This window comes from Takifugu rubripes, chromosome 10, assembly GCF_901000725.2.
Source record: "Takifugu rubripes chromosome 10, fTakRub1.2, whole genome shotgun sequence".
Classification (NCBI taxonomy): domain Eukaryota; kingdom Metazoa; phylum Chordata; class Actinopteri; order Tetraodontiformes; family Tetraodontidae; genus Takifugu; species Takifugu rubripes.
The window spans coordinates 7,367,800-7,384,743 of NC_042294.1; the positions used below are offsets into that span (position 1 = coordinate 7,367,800).

Consider the following 16,944-nt stretch of genomic DNA (forward strand, 5'->3'; position numbering starts at 1 on the left):
TTATCTTCGGAAGATGTTATTTCTGCTCCAAAATGCATTAAGTGTGCGGCATCTTTTGCCGTAGATTTAATGGTCGGCGGTGAGGTGATGCTCAGCTCGGACATATGTCATCAATCCAGAATCCCCATCCAGATCCCAACAGCTTGGCTCAACTGCTGGGACATAAACTTGCAAAGAAAGGCAAAGTGCCAGAAACTACTATGAAGTTTATATTGTGCTGAGGGGCTGAAGCTTATTTTTTTTTAAATGATCGCAGTCGGATTTAATAGGCAGCAGTCGAAGAGAAGTGATGTGATGTGAGGCTCGGGAGCTTTGTTTCAGTGTTGAACTTGAACAGGACCTGCTGCTTTTCCACCAACAAAGGCCTTAAGACTAAGGCCTTGACTCATACAGACATTACCTCCACCAACACATTTCTATTATATTTCCTGGAACACACTGTGGAACCAACATTAGCAAATGTAAGAGGAGACCGGCGCTCGTCTGAAACAATGCAGACACCAGGAACCCAAAGCAACGGCTAAATTTAGCTACATCGGACCACAAACTGGTCTACACTTCTACCATACGTGCTTCATAAACACACTTTTGCCTTATAAAAAACAGTATGTGGCTGAAAGTCTCAATAATCTTATTTCCGGACTCTACTTCAGCCCTCTAATCTGGAGAAAATCCATTTGAAAGCCCTACTGTCATTCCTTTATCTTACCACAGACAGCTGCAAACAAGCTAAGGAGGTTGCAAACAACTGAGGGGATATCAAATAAATAAGACACAATAATAACACTTAGGTATCAGACTCTGTATTTAACGTTTATCAGGTGTTGCGGTGGCCATGACACCGTGCTGCGTAAGATTCTCGACAGGGGGCATCCTCTTGGCCTCGTTGGCAGCATGTGGGCAACGGTGGGAGCCGAACAGGCGAGCCGCGAGATTAAGAAGGCGAGGAGCTTTGCGCGCACCCCCCCGCCACCACACGGAACCCACACGCGGTCCGCTCCCATTTTTCCTTATTACTGTAAGAAGAAAGGGGGGAAAGGAGCACAATACCGCAGATACTAATGGACTAAAAATGTCTCAGACTCGCAAGCCCTTTCACAATCACGCGCTCGCTCCCGCCATCGAAGAGTCCACTTAGTCGATCACAGTCTGGCCTATAAGGAATGGACCGAGGGACATCTTGTGAGACTGGGTGAAATGTGAGTTAATGGGAAGAGAGTCAGTGGTTGAGTGAAGAAGCTGGGCCGAGTAGGTAGTTAAAGAGCAGAACAGTGCCTTAGGGGTACTCAGCGCATGTGGACTCACACTGGGAAAAGTGTATTTATCAACTTAATAGCAGGTGTCTGATTGAACATGACTATGATTACAGTAAGTTGTTTCTTCTTTTGGCTCCAATCCTCCTCCTCCTCCCTCTCCTCCTCCTCTTTGTGGTCCTCCTCATCACAGCCAACAGCCCCCCTCACTGCTCCCTCCTGTCTGTCTCTCTTCAAAGCGGCGGGAAAAATGGCGTGGCGGGAATTATCATCGTCAACACCATAAGTGATTTTATTACCTTACAACTACGCTGGTCTGCCGATGTGCTAAAGACTTGCATTCTAATTTTGCATCCCTGTAAAAGTCGAACAGCTGAAATTGCCTTTCATTTTCACCGGAATTTGCTCAAGGATATTCCGCGAGAGTGAGAACGGAAAAGCAACCTGAAATTGAGGAAGATGTGGAGCAGGGAACCATTTAGCTGATAAGGCGAAGAGGGCCCTTCAGGTGTCTCCTGCTCCACTGCTGTGTAAATGAGCTCCAATTAAACAGGCGGAGCCTGGCTCCGGGTCTCCCCGCAGCCCTCCCCAGCCTCCTCTATCCCCTAAGCCTCCCCCAGCCCCTCGCTGCTCGCCGTAAGGCCCAGCCCACCCCACGGTTCCTGCAGCTGCTCACTCACTCCCGCTCTATTTTGCACTCACACTGTGTGACCCAAAGGCCTGCTTAACTGTGTGTGTGCGCGTGTGTGTGTGTGTGCTGTTGTCTGTTTGCGTGCGTAGGCCCGCGTGTTTGTTAGCCCTGCGGCGTTTCAGCTTATTGTCAACTCTCAATAAATGACAGCATGGTGGAAATGTTGCATCCCAGTGTCTGCTTGATTTGTGTGCATTGCAGTAATTGCTCCGAAAACTTATCTCCGACGCCGGAAAATTCCAAAACATTTCCGGGGAAAAGTTTACTAACCCAAACTTTGCTTTTACAAGACCTCATAACCTTTCCGTCCTCGACCGACGGGAGCGTCTCGGAACGCCGGCCACATGCAACATTGGCAGTTTGCAAACATTGTGTGATTCCTCAGAAGGCCTTTGCCACGTGACGACGGGGGTCTGAGAACAGCGGGCGATTTGGCCAATTAGACGTGGGGGCGATTCAGTCGGCCAGATTGGGAGATTCGCCGTTGGCTGCTGGCCAGGACACTGCGGTTGCCACCCTTGAACCTCAAAAATGTCTGTGCCACCAGGCATCAAATGACAGAATAAAAAGGACGGAACCTTTGATGCGAGACGAGCACAAATGTCTGTCAAACATCATCTTATTGATTATATTTGCCCTTTAGATCACACATCTGTTGCAAACTCAAAAATATCCAGCTAACAATCATCACTATAACGTAATGCAATTGCCCTCCTTTGGGTGGGCTCATTGATCACCCACCAGGGTGAGCCGGAGACATGCGAGTCCCCTCAAAATGGTGGACCGATCAGATCGTGGTGGCGTGCAGGCAAGAACAGCAAAATCCATAACCACAACAGTCCTCTCGTCTAAACCCCCAAACCTCCTCTCAGAAGCTCTCTGATTGGACAACTTTCGATAATTCAACATCGTTACGACCCCCCCCCCCACCCCCCAACATCTCGAGAAGACTTGCTGCAAGAAAAGCTGCGAGACTTATATCGCGTTTCGCCGGAGCAAAGTGACTTTTGGAAATCCTGCTTGATAAATGACTCCAATAATTATCCGATTATCAAAACTGCTGGTGGTTAATTTCCCGGCCATGATCGCTGCTTATCGACTTATTGTTTGAGAGCCACTGCACGCGGCAAGAAGAAAATAGCTCACATTTTCCCGTTGCACAGAAGGTTTTCCACCCAATGCGTCGCGGTCTGTGAGTCATACTCCAGATTCTGGATCTATGGCTCCGACGGCATGAGGAGAGCACAATTACCTGTTCTTGTCAAGCTATATGGGCTGTCAGCAGCCCGTCCTGCATAATACATAGCTGACATTCTGCTAACGTTACCTGCCACATGTAACCAGTCACACTGTAAAAGGTGTTTGTCTGCCCCCCCGCTACTCCAAATGTTAGATATTTAAAATTAATGGCTGTGATTAGGTTACTTTAAAACTGGCAAATGGTATATTTAAATATTAAGTCACATGTAATTAAGCAGGGAGAAATATCCATTCCTGTTGTTAGGGCAATTATAACCATTTCCATCAAGGGATTTCTCAGCTTGACTTTTGTTCTGAGCAATAGTGATTAACGTTATGGTTAATTGAAATCATTTCCTCCACTTTTTCTTGCTCCCCGGCCGCAGAAGAAAGGGAAGCCGGACCGAGTGGACGCAGCACGACAGTAGCGGAATGGCGAAGGCGTGATTTTCTCCTCTCCGGTTCCTTCCTGTGAGCATATTTAACCGTGCGTTGGGTGGTCGTCCCCAGGCGGCTGAAGAGTTCGGCCTCCCCCCCGGCAGCGGTGAATCAGTGGACAGTCGGAAATGAGGGCCCAGTGGGGCGACACACCTCGGCCTCGCAGCCATTTCCTTACATCACTTTGGGAGGATAAGGATAAAAAAGGCGCGGGGTGGGATTTGACAGTGTGATGTCCATCCTGTGCGGTGATGATGGCCCCGTCGTAACACACCATGTCGTGTTTTTCTCCTCATCAGACAGTCCCATTAAAATTAGCCGTAATTAAGCAATTAAGTGTGTTAATAAGATAATGGATTCTATCATTTAAAAGCTGCCTATGGTTTGGTCGCGGTCGCGCCACAAAGAAGCGAGGCTCGCCCTGCAGGCGTCGTTGGTGTCAGGGAAGAGTTCTTTAAAGGTCGGAACACTGTTGGGTCAACCGATCGGGTCATTCTGCATATTAGAGGATGATTCAAGTGTGATCCCGATTAAAACGACAGTGAGTCGCAGACACGGAGACACACGAGGGGCCCCGGCGTCCCGCTCAGCCCTCAAGGACAAAGACCCGGTTTGTGCCAAGCAACTCAATCTTTAGTTTTAGATACAAGAGATTTGCTTCTTTTTTTTTGTTAGATTTAAATTTTGATACTTTTATGTTCCATTTGTTACTGCTAATTTGGTGTTTTGTTCTTTTGGTTCTCTTTGGTTACTTATTTTTATATTTGCTGATGTTTTATATGTATACACTTTTTATGGGGGGGGATATTTTTTCATCTTTCTGATGTTAGCGTACTATAAACGTTCCATCACCAGAATTACGTCAGCTTTTTTGCATACACAACTCATCATTGCAAAACACTTTGATGTGCTTTAGGAAAAACATCCAGAGGGGGTCTGTGGAACCCATCAGCTCAAACTTCTTGTTAGGACGTGTGCATGAGGAAAACTCACACTTTTTGTACTTCAGGAGAAGTTTGTCTGCAGCCGCGTGGTGTATTTACCAAAGCCAGAGCTCAGATTAAGAGTTAACGATGATGTGCTTGAGTAAATCACTTAATGTGAGACGACACCGATGACACTGTCAGTCAAAGTGACAAACTGTCAGCGTTTCTTCTCTCTTCTTGCCTCCTTCCCTGATTGTTGTTTGCAAGAATTGAAATTCCAGTGCTCAGAATCTGTTTCTGCTGCTAATTTCTCTTGCACAGGGAGTCAAACGGCGGCCTTTCCACCCCGTTTGAGGGGTAATTGTTCTCCGGCTCTGCCCGCAGCCACGCACACCCTTCTTTCTAAATCTCAGGGTAAGTAACACTGCCCAGAGTGACGCAGGGGGAGCTCTCCCCCGTCCCCGTGACCTGTTTTAAAGATCAGGTCCGGCCCACGGGCCCGCGGCCAGCAGTTGTCGTCCCTCTGAATGTTATTACAGAGGGACGAGGGTCCGATTGCAGAGGCGACGGTACCTGCGAGGCCCTCGTGGAATTCCAAAGTCATCCTTTTCTTTCTGCTGCTGCTGCCTCACGTCACATATTGACCTTGGCAGCTCTGACAACAGCATCCATCACCCACCAAAACCCTTCCAAACAGCGAAGCCGAGTGAATCAGATTAAGGAATAACGCAGGTAGATGGATGCCCTGACGTCAAAGCAGCCAGAGGGATCAGCCTTCCTCTTCCTCATGCATTCCACTTCCGAGGACGCCCCCCCCTCCTCTCCACACCGCCTGCCTGGGTTATATTTCTCTGGGTTTGACACAGATGATTAACAGCCGCAGGATTACCGTGTTTATGATGGATGCTGCGGCATTATGGAATTAATTCAGCGGAGCTTTGAAAGGCTGCCGATGGAATCATCTGCCAGAGACGGTCCGTCAGAGTAGATAAAGTTAAGGGAGAGTCTGTTACTCATGCATAATTTCACCCTCCACACGGACTTTTCGCTGAGTTTGTTTGTCCCAGGTTAGATGGAGGTCTCATTTTAGGGAACAGTTGGAAATCATTTGCTTTTGGAGTTAAATGAAGACATTTGAATTCCAGAAATCAAGTTTGCAGGACTTTAAGATGAGTGTTTAAGGGGAAAATGAATTTACGAACAGTGATTTAGTGTGTGTGTAGGTGTGTGTTTCAGAGTAGGGCTGCACCAAAAAGGGCCCAGCTGGGAGCTTCCACTCAGTGACCCCTGTCTCTCCAAGAGAAGTCTTGGGGAGAAGTCTGTGAAGAGAAGTCTTCAGCGTGCGCGCGTCTGAGCGCGTTTCTTTTGGGGGTCTGCAAGACAAAAACAGAAGGGGCGCGGTGCAGACGCCGCACGGAAAACAGGGGAGCTTTGTGCAGCGCGGAGCCTCCTCGGGGGCCGCTGCGGCTGCACCTCACGTAGCAGCTTCACGGCCCGAGGAGGAGTCCTGAACCGCTCCGGCCTTTCACACTCCGCACCGACGCACTCACACCGGGCGAGGTGGCCGCCTCGCTGCGTGCGTCTCCACACACTCCCCGAGCCTGTAGAGGCGCTCCTCATTCAACATTCAATAGTCGTGCACCAACCAACAATTATTTCCCCTAATTAACAACAATGAAATAATAAAACACCAACATGTCCTCTGTCCTAATGAGACTTGATTTTTTTATTTTTAGACTTTAGAAAATAACAATGAAATTTACCTTAATTATTAATGAAATTACGGGTGCCTGTAAGTGCCTTAGCATTATTAGTGTTCTTATTACAAAATAAAATGAGTGTTTAATTTAGTTTAGTTGGTTGTAATTGTGTAATAGCTGCTTAATATATGGATAATACAAGAATATCTCAATATAAAAATTGAAAGTGACTGTAAAATGTGTGAGAAGCGTAATGACTTAATGAAGAAGTAGATACATAAACAAACAAATGAGTGTATTTTGTTGTCAGAATTAAATGTAAAAAACAAACAAACCCTAAACACATGGTCTGAAATGTAGCAGTTGGAGAAATAAATATAAATTTAACGAAAAAAACATGATTTGCAAAACAATTTTCTTTCTTCTGCTGGTGCAGGACAATTTGAAAATAAAAGCACTGCCCATCATTTCATCTGATCAACCACAGCGTGCCGGCGTTTTCTACAATCGAGTTTTACGGAGTGCCGGCGGGACGGCGGGGTGTCTGCGGGGGCTCTGGGACAGAAAGAGGTGAGTACCAGGTGCTGCAAAGCCTCTCATGCTATTACCATCACACCGGCGCGGCGTTCCGTCCCATTTTTCCCTCCACACACGCTTCAAAAACAACAGGATGGAATCGTGTTCTGCAGCTTTGTCCACAAACAGATTATTTCCGTCATAAAGAATTGTTCCTTCTTCATTTCCACGCGTAGACATCAAAATTTAGGGCGGCGGTGGTGGTGGTGGTGGTGGAGGTGGAGGTGTGTGTGTGTGTGTGTGTGTGGGGGGGGGGGGGGGGGGGTCTCAGTTTGGGGTTCAAAAATAAAACAGGGTTTTCACTGAAGGACTAGTCTGGCGCCCTGACCAGAGACGTCTCCTAAAACGTGGGCTGTGAGCTCCCTCTACCCATCACTACCCAAAGTGCAGGCCTCCCAGTCCAGGGTCTGTAACTGAGAGGGAGCCATGCCTGGCCTCCACCACCAGAGAGGAGCCTCCCTTCAAGGCTTTATCAGCTGTGACTGAGTGCCACCGGCAGTAACCCATGTTATACAGGCTGCAGTTATGACACCGTCAAAGGGATGCGTCCAAGGAGCCAGGTGACAGGAGGGAGGGGGCGTAGTACAAGGGGAACGGGGCCTAAGAAGTTCCCCCCACCTTGTCTTGAACCGTAGCTGCACATCCTCCACAGGAGGTGGAAGGGGCCGGCTTTGAAAAAGAACACCTTTGTAATCCTCGGTGGCTGGGATGGAACATGTGTGCAGATGGCTGCTGATACTGAGGGGGTAGAGAGACACAGAGACTGAGAGAGAGAGAGAGAAAGACTGTTTCATGCCTTTCTTTATCTGACAGGAAACTCTGCTTCTTCCATAAAATAGTTAGGATTTCTGAACCCAAGTCCTGTAATTTAAGACAAAGAACCGGCGCAAAAAACAAAAAATGCATAAAACAGCTCTTAACCATCATTCTGATGCATAAAAGCAGCAATTAAAGTTACAGACAGAGTCGCTGTCGTGCTGAAAGTTCACACGTGTCCCGCATGTGGTCGGCTAATCGCTAGCGGAGCGCTAAACTAAGGAGCAGTGGTAGGAACGGGGAGCTGGCAGGGTTTCCTAAGGAGGAGGGGGATAAATTATTACAGGCCCTGCGATGGTGACAGCGTTTTCCCCTCAGTCTGGGGGAAGAAAACAGCACGCTAAACTTGTAACCCCGCATCTCGAAATCATTTTTAGCCGCGGTTGACAGCGGGCTCGCAAAGGCTAGTAACACTTTCCCGAGGCTCAGTGGGCTCCTTGGCGATCCAACTTTGTGTAAAGGTGTGCACTGTGCAGCTTTTATTCCCCTTCTCGCTGTGAAACAGATCTCTTCTGTTTAATGCGCTATTTGCATCTTTGTCTCTCCTGGTTTGGTTGCTATGGCGCCACATCTGAATCCCAATTCAAAGGCACACACCTACAACATCTCTGCCGCCAGCCAGGAGCTAAAAGCAACAGTCGGCGAGGGTGTATTTTTGGAACACCACTGTTTTTTTGATGATTTTGTTACAGTCTTTGGAGAACAACTTGGCTCACGAAGCCAGCGTGAGCACCAGTCTGGAGGCTCGGAGCAGAAGAAGGAACCTCAGGAAAGCCTGTGTTGCCTCCAAACAGCTGTGGTGCTGCTTTTGTGTGATTTGGAGGGCCTGTTGCCCCGGCCTCCATTCAGGGCTTTCACACCAGTCTCACTCACTTCTCGCTCCCCGGGTTCCTCCTTGCAGGTCATAAATTAAGCAGAGGGAGGGGATGCTGGAGATCAGACAGGCAGGAGGAGAGGAGGAACAAGAAGAAGAAAAAGACCAGCCAGGACCTGGTTTTGGTTCGGTTTCAACACTCAACCTATGAGAGACGCCAACTCAGAAGGTTGATTCCCGAGTCGAGTCAGGATGGGATCGGGTTTACTCGCCCGGGGTCACGCCGCTGTTGACACTATATGTTATTTTAATGAGTGTTACAGCGCAGCGGCACATGTGGCCGCAGTTTAGCGGCGCTCCGAGACAGAAATGATGGAGGACGGAGGAAGCCTCCGACATGTGAAGAACTGGGATAACTCAACCAGCCTCTGCTGTCTAAACCAAGACATGAAGAGACCTTCAGCATGAGTGGACATTTTGAATTCCCTCATGTTCAGATGGACTGCTTTTATCCCTGGTGACGGATATCCCGTGCACCGTGAGGTCACCATACTTTACCCTCACTGTGACAACAACTTAATGACACGACCAGGGGGGGGGTACGGCCCAGTTTGGCGGCTGGCTTTGTGTGCCGTTACGCTTTTATGAAACAGAAGGTTTGAAAATTATGAAATATCTTCAGCCACATGTGCGATCTATTGAGTTTCGTCACAAAAACACCTATTGAAAAAAACCCAACCCTTAAATGGCCTCGCGTGGGGCTGCGTACGGAAGCATATGGAGGCCTCCGCATCTCCTCGCTTCATACATGTTTCTTTTGACATCAATAATGCCCCGGTATCCAGTGGCGCTTGGAACGTATCCAAAACAATTATAAAGTTGCCGTGGAAACTGAGGACCTGTGCCAGGGCGAGGCGGACTGTCTGCGCTCAGATAAACCGCTTGGAAAGTCACGACAAACAAAGCACTTGACAGGGGAGCAGGAACGGGGGGAATTTTAAAAAAAAGGAGGAGAAGAGGGGAGGGAGGTGAGGGATGGGCAGAGGTGGAGAGACAGAGACAGAATAACAAAAGCCTCGAAGGTGGGGGGATTTTTACAGATGATGAAAACAAGAGATTTGCATTGTGTGAGAGCGATGTGGATGGATGGCAGCCATCAGGACGCTCTTCAGACGCTCTCCAAACGCACAAAAGTGAAAGTGGGCATCATGGCGACACTCAGGCAGGTATAATAACACTCTTTGTGCTTTTGTGCATCCGTGAAACATGGTCAGGACACGCCAACATACATTCCGAACCCTGGGCGACGCGTGCGAAACGCTGTAATGCATTGTAACCTTATGCTAACCTAATGAACAAGAGGGTGAACGGGGCCTAATGGAGGCTTTTACATTCATCTTTAGGCTCCTCATTATATGACAACCTCATTAGGGGTGCACAAAAGATTATCCACCCGGGTAAAGAACGCCACCTTCACACAGCAAAATAGGATTTTTTTTCTTTTTAAAAACCCTCAAACACACAGAGATAGAAAAGAGTGAGGTAGGACTGGTTCACACATGCAGAAAGACCCCTGGTGGGAGTAACGGGGCTTTTGGAGTCAGAGAGAGAGTCTGACTGGCGTTCAAAGACCCCCTGACTGACCGGCGTGTTTATTCAGATGGGAGAACAGAACGCCACTATTTCAAAGTCGCCGCATCGCTTGTTTTGATCTCACTGATGAAGAACACGTTTCTGGGTTCCGGCTGAGGTCCCAGGGCCCTTATTGGTGCTACCAAGAGTTCAGCTTTGTGGCGCATGATGTTTAAAGCGTGATTGAATAAACATAAACACACATGAAACAAGTGGATGTTTGCCTTTTTTCCCTCCTATTTTGTGTGTTTGAAGCCGCTCATTCTGTAGCCCAGTAGCCTTTTCTGGGCTACGCCGGGACAATTACCATAAGGCAAATCAATTAAAACACACTTTTATTTGTCTGCACCTGAAATGTCAGCAGATCTGCTGCGGCGCCCTCGTTTGTTCTCATTAGTGTTTCTTGGAGAAATCAGTGGCGCTTGAAGAAAACAGGTAATTTGTATCTGCAAATAAGGATTCTGGAGCCCGCATCTCCGCATCATTTGTATCATTACGGTCTGCACTGGTGCCCGTATGCAGGCATGTGTCTCTGCACGGACCAGTGTGGGCCCATTTCTGCATTAGTCATGATGATAGCTGGCTAAACACTGCCCTCTAGCGGCGCTAATATTCAAAAACCCAAAATTAAAGTTTAGTGTGTCACCGCAGCATAATATAAGTTTATATGCTCATATAATTTCTCCAGTTAATGATTGGTCATAAAATGCGGTGCTTCAGTTGTAATAATGAAGTAATGCCGAGTATATTTATACTTGACCTTTACAGTGAAAGAGCATCGGGTAAATTAGTGTGTGACGTCATAAACAGCGGATTATGGGGGCTGTGAAGCTTTGCGCAGAAAAGTGTCATTAAGATGAGTAATAGCGTCATCCAGCCAAACATCCGACGATGCCATGACAGCTCATTTACTACTGATGAGCCCACAGAAGGCGACAGTGACGCACCAGCGACCCGGGCCCGTGACGTCATCGGTGGCCAGTAGGTCGAAGTCCACGGTGCTTTTGTCACCGATGTCACCCCACGTACGGTAACACTTCGTGTACAGCTCTAATGAAGATGCGACACACAGAGACAGAAAATGCAGAGTGCGCCACAGAAAAGCGAGTTCTCAACTAACCGTTTTGTGGTTTTTGATCTAAAACTTGGATTTTTTTTTATGGCGGACAAGATATTTTCTGCCTCTTCGTGGGTTATTGGAACGAGCTCAGGCTGAGAAACAGCTTTTTTTTTTAGCATTTTGCCAGTAAAAATCACAAAAATTGTTTTAGATAGAAAATGAGAGTGTTGAGCTTCATTTTGGGCCGTTTCATAGACTGCAGTTCGTATTTTCAGATGGTCAAATTTATTTATTTATTATTTATTTATTTTGTTAATTAAAACTTATGCCCATCAGAGAAATCGCTGATCTGTCGTGCGTTGATCTCGTCGGTGACGCTCCCCTCTTCTCATTGGCCGTCGGACATAGGAAGTGTGATGACGTTAACCAATCAGATTATAGCTTTATTCCATCGTCTGGGTTCCGGAGTGGCCTGATACTATTTTCATTTGCTGGTGAATATCGGTAAGTAATTCTGACTGCTATAAAACTGAAAGAAAGACGCGAATGTTGGCGTTTATTTCTTGTTTTTCTTGGATTACGAAAGCGATGAAACGGACGTTTCAAACGTTTCCATCCGCTGAGGGAACGTTCCCAGATAGTTGGAACACATTCACAAACATCTGCCCACACGCCTGCCTTTGGGAGATGAGAAGGTTTTTGTCACAGTAGTTTCCAGTGATCAGGTCGAGGCAGGTTTTTGAGAGACGTCAGTCGCTGCCTGATCTGCACCCGGAACCCGTCCTGCACCATATTGCGTCTGCGCATGCGCTACATCGACCGAGAAACAAACGATAAAAATATAAAAATAAAATAGATGAATAGGGTGATATGCAATCAACGATTACTAATTAATATAAAAGATAGCACGAATAGACGCAACATTCCATTTTATTCCAATACATTAAGCAACAGGTGTATTTTGTAGGCAGGGTAAAATGGAGATTGACTATTTTAAACATCACTCTAGCGTGAGATCAGAAGCAAACGATCAAAACTGAGGGATTTTGACCTTTCAGTTAGCGAGGATCGAGGCCAAAGGGATGTGATCATAAAGCATCGTACTCTCTTATGTAACCCTGTGTCGCTACTGCCTGTAATGAGAAACCTGCGTGGTTATTTTTAAGTTCAGCAACTGAAGGAAGAAAACTCGCATCTGTGTGTCCTCGGTTCTCTAATCGTAACCAGTCGATAATCCGCCGCCTCCATCAGGAATCCTTTCAAGGGACAAACCCTCGAACACAAGACGAGCCATATACGTTAGCAGACGGTCTCATTAAAGGGATTCCAGGTACATCTGCCGGGCTGATGCGGATTTTTTTCATCATCCCATATGTTTTAGAGACAAAATAAAACTTCAGTTCAATTAAGAATAAAGAAAATGAGGTTGATGGGGACAATTTAACTTTACGAATGAAGACTGGTTTTCCTCAATACATTTCCCCAATAAAAAGAGATTAATAAATGTATTTTGGGAGAAGTAATCAGAAAAGTATCTTTTTCCCACCAAAGCAATAGTCACGTTTAGTTATGCTACGCAGAAAAGTGGTTGACGCATGCGCAGAAGCGATATGGCGCAGCTCGGGTTCCGGGCGCAGATCGTGCGTCGGATGCAACCCAGATAATCCAGCGTCGTCCACCATCTGTGGTCTGCACCCGCCCTGTCCCCGACACACGCACGCGCGCCACAGACGAGTTTACCCACCAGAAAAGACCAAAACACGACATCGTGATCTCCACACTGTCCTGCTGCCTCAGACGGACGCGCACCTGCCGCCGTTACTCCGTGTTTATGCGCTTCGCCTCTCTGACCGCCAGATGGCGCCGTTTCTCATTCGCAGAGTTTTCTGACGAGGTCACCTCCCGCAAACGAGCTCAACCATGAATATGTATGCTGTGCCCAACCCGGGAATACCAGGCTGCCCCCCGGGACTGGAGTACCTCACTCAGGTAGTTTAACCACATTCTCAGTTACCTTAGCTTAGATTTTGTTGTCTTCGTCTGTGCAAGACACCTTTGCATCCCTCAGTTGCCTCCGATACCCACATCTGGTATTGTTTAAGCATACGTGTTGTTACTCTGTCCAATTTCCTTTATATTATATATCCTTTTAGGTGGATCAGCTTCTCATCAAACAGAAAGTCGAGCTCGTCGAAGGTAAGTTAAAGACGCATTTCTGCAGGTGTTCTATTGAAAGATCCATTTGAGGACTAATGATGAACTTGTAAATGAATGTGCACAAACGCACAGCTTTCTCCAACTTGGGGCCATTTTGGTTCGTACGAAGGGACGAGTCCAGGTTTATTAAATGCCTCAGCAGTTCCAGATGTTTTCATTTTAACCCCGAACTTGATAAACGAGAAGAGCAACAGGTTAAAACATGCCAGGGGTCACGGTCAGGACAGGGTCAGGTCAGGGATTGATTCATCCGGTCTGGACTTGTCTCTTTCCCGTTCAGCCCTCGTCGGCTTCGAAAGCAACAACAAGTATGAAGTGCGGAACACGGTGGGCCAGAACGTGTTCTACGCCGTGGAGGAGAACGACTGTCTGAATCGGCAGTGTTGTGGGCCCCTGCGCCCCTTCAGCATCCACATCCTGGACAACTTCGGGCAGGAGGTCATCACCGTCACCAGGCCGCTCAAGTGCATGTCCTGCTTCTTCCCCTGTTGTCTGCAAGAGGTGAGCGGAACCACTTTGGCTCAAGGTTTTGCTCTTCTCTTGTTATATTTGGAGGATCTGAACACGAATCTCCCCCATCCTCTCCCACAGCTGGAGGTGCAGGCTCCCCCCGGTAACCCAGTGGGCTACGTCATACAACAGTGGCACCCTTTCTCCCCTAAATTCATCGTCGCCAACGAGCACAACGAGCCGGTTCTGAAGATCCACGGGCCCTTCTGCGGATGGAGCTGCCTCCCAGAGGTCGACTTCGAGGTGGGTTCAACCAAACACCCACATCGATAACACCCGCCCCCCTCTGGACGCGACCAGGGGGTCAGTGGTGCTGACTTTCCAGTAGCACCATAGCATGGGTGAGTGGAACATTATATCTCCATCTTGCTTCTTCTCCAGCTGCTTTAAAGTCAGCACTGGTGACACAAAACAACCTTTTCTTTTGAAGCAGGCAAGCAGATGAAAGAGGTCGGGATTACAGCTGCTTCCATCATCTCTGTTCAGCTACGCTGAGCTTTATTCTAATCCTGCCAGCGTGACGTTTCCTCTCTTCCCTGGCAGATCCTCACCGTCGATGAAGTCAGTAAAATAGGGAAAATCAGCAAACAGTGGACGGGACTCCTCCGAGAGGCCTTCTCAGACGCGGACAACTTCGGGATCCAGTTCCCTCTGGATTTAGACGTGAAAATGAAGGCTGTGATGATCGGCGCGTGTTTCCTCGTTGTAAGTGAAATACAGGTCATGCTAGGAGGGGAAATAGATGTTTGCTTTTGTCGGTAACGAGAGTCCAAAGTGTTTAATATCTGACAGCAGTGTCCGAACGTGGTGGTTCAGACATGTTTCTCATTACCAGTGGATGGAAAATAGCCGTTAATTAACTAAGTAGGTGACCTTAAACAGACCAATCACCAATCAGCAGGAGTAGCATCAGTGTCACATTCATGCTATCAAAAATGAAGAAACGCTAACACGTCACCATGTTTTCAGCTGCTTAGACCATAAAATAACAATTTGTTCTTCTTTGCACAGGATTTTATGTTCTTCGAGGCGACTAACTGAACAGGATATTCAACGCCAATATTCCTGGAAGAGCAGAGCCGCAAAGCCATAATCATCAGCTCAAAAGGCCCGTACAGAACAAAAGAGATTCTCTTTTTAGGTACACAAATGTCCTAATTTAGCCTGAACAGAAAGGAAGAGTTCTGAGTCAGTCTGCTTCGGAGTGTTTTAGGATATTTTAATTAAAGTTCCTCACCTCTGAACTGGAATAAAATCTAAATAACCCGCCATTACAGTATGCAAGTTATGTCAGATTTAAAGAAGCGTTACGTATCGTTGGATTTGTGTAGCGTAGTAATTTTGTAGTTTATATATTTGAGGCTCTTTTTCATTGGTTCGATGGCTCATTTGCTATACAGCGTAACCGTGATGTTTGATCATGTGTGCACAGCTTCGTGTGTGTGCTGCCACCGTAAACGCTCAACCGGTCGGGCGGAAACCGATAAGCATGAATGTGCTGTTCCGGACTGGTCCAGCAGAGGGCGTTAATCTTCCATTCAATAGCCAGAGGCTGCCTGAATGAGCCCGGGCGGCTCCTGTGGTGTGTGTGAAGTGTTAGACAAACTCAGGTTGGTGCATGCTGACGTACCCAAGTGTTAAAGAATGTTGCCGCCCACGTGTAGACGCAGATTTTGGAGGAATGATTTGATTTCATTGGTTTCAAATCGTCTTCATGCATCCAAAAGCCTGAAATGAAACTTTAATGAACGTGATGCTGCATTATATGTCAGAAAGATCAAAATTAAGAATGCTTCAGTATGCTGTGTTGTAGCAAACCTTTTTTTTGTAGCATTGTGATAAGTTTTACTCCACAATTGTATATATCTGAACCCCCGACTGATCATTTAGGCACTATTAAGTATTAATAACGTGGAGTTTTGTTTTTTTTTAATAAAGAGACTGGCAGTTCAGGTGAATAGTGATATGATATTCTGCCTTTTTAAATATTGACTCTTGTCTGTAAAAATGACCGTAAGTGGATTTGCAACGCGACGTTAGCATTGACGTGACCTTAAACAAGTGGCCGAAGTGGGCGTTTGAACATTTTTAGTGGCGTTCAGCGTGTTCAGAAAGCACTCCGTTTAAATAAATTGAAATTCTTGTCTTTGAAAATACATTTTGGCATGTTGCTCAGTAAAAAAGCATTAAAAGTATTAGCTGGCGGTGCTACTTTGTGATCCAGAGGCTTTAAGCTCATGTTCAAGGAGCCAATCACAGATTTCCCATGAGGCACAGGGGGAGTTTAGCTATTGCTGCCAGGCTGCATCTTAAAATAAGACAGTTGACTCATCTATTCTTCTACTTTTGCACTAAAACTGTGAGTGACTGAACCAGAGAAGTTGTGAGGAAGGCAAATAACTTCTGTGAACTGAGCTATAATTGTGCAAATATTTTAATAAAAGTCAACACTGCAGTTCATGCAATTCTTTGGGATTTGATTCATTTTTGGAAACTGAATCAGCTCGCATGTGCTTTGATTGTTGATCAAAGAAGAAATGCTCATTTATTTTCTATAAACAGTGCATTTTTCTGAACTCCTCATGGACAACAAGTGTTCTAATTCTGCAGAAAGCCAAAGACAAGCTAACTGCTAATTTAGCCAAACAACCAGAGGCATCGTGTGTTGGGAGCTTCTGGCGTCTTCAGACAAACAAAAGACTGAAGCAACATCTGTGAAAACAAAGCCCAGGAGGCAGCGGGGCGGGTGGGGGGCACAGACAGTACAAAACCAGGCTTGGCTGTTTGCCTTCACAGTAGCATCGTGGACAAAGAGTAACCGTCCCCCTCGGGGTGCACCCACCACAACGTCGAACCATCAACGGAGAGAACAAAGAAGAGATCGTGACTCAAACCCGACTTGTTTGGCAGCGAAGTAGCACAGAGGAAAGAAAATGTGAATTATGCATCTCTCTCCGGGCAAAAATAAAACAAAACATCCACATTAAAACCAGAAAAAGACAAAATAAATGCCAGTGGGTCGATTCTGTCCAAAGAAAACAAGTTTGCATAAGTGTATTAAGACTCATTTTC

At 46.8% G+C, this 16,944-nt stretch overlaps 1 protein-coding gene across 1 annotated transcript; it reads left to right on the forward strand.

The window, feature by feature from the left end:
- The first annotated feature begins 11,544 nt into the window (after positions 1-11,544).
- Positions 11,545-16,337, forward strand: LOC101070131 (phospholipid scramblase 1). Its single transcript, XM_003968038.3, has 7 exons — positions 11,545-11,649; positions 13,026-13,134; positions 13,299-13,341; positions 13,643-13,863; positions 13,954-14,115; positions 14,416-14,577; positions 14,884-16,337. The coding sequence occupies exons 2-7, from the start codon at positions 13,066-13,068 to the stop codon at positions 14,911-14,913; spliced, it is 687 nt and encodes a 228-aa protein (XP_003968087.3). The 5' UTR covers positions 11,545-11,649; positions 13,026-13,065; the 3' UTR covers positions 14,914-16,337.
- The last annotated feature ends 607 nt before the right edge of the window (positions 16,338-16,944 follow it).

Excerpts from the sequence above, each read along its gene's own strand:
- LOC101070131 (XM_003968038.3), top strand. The coding sequence starts at position 13,066 with ATGAATATGTATGCTGTGCCCAACCCGGGAATACCAGGCTGCCCCCCG. Across the intron at positions 13,135-13,298 it reads GACTGGAGTACCTCACTCAG|GTGGATCAGCTTCTCATCAA; the intron begins GTAGTTTAACCA and ends ATATCCTTTTAG. Across the intron at positions 14,116-14,415 it reads TCCCAGAGGTCGACTTCGAG|ATCCTCACCGTCGATGAAGT; the intron begins GTGGGTTCAACC and ends CTTCCCTGGCAG.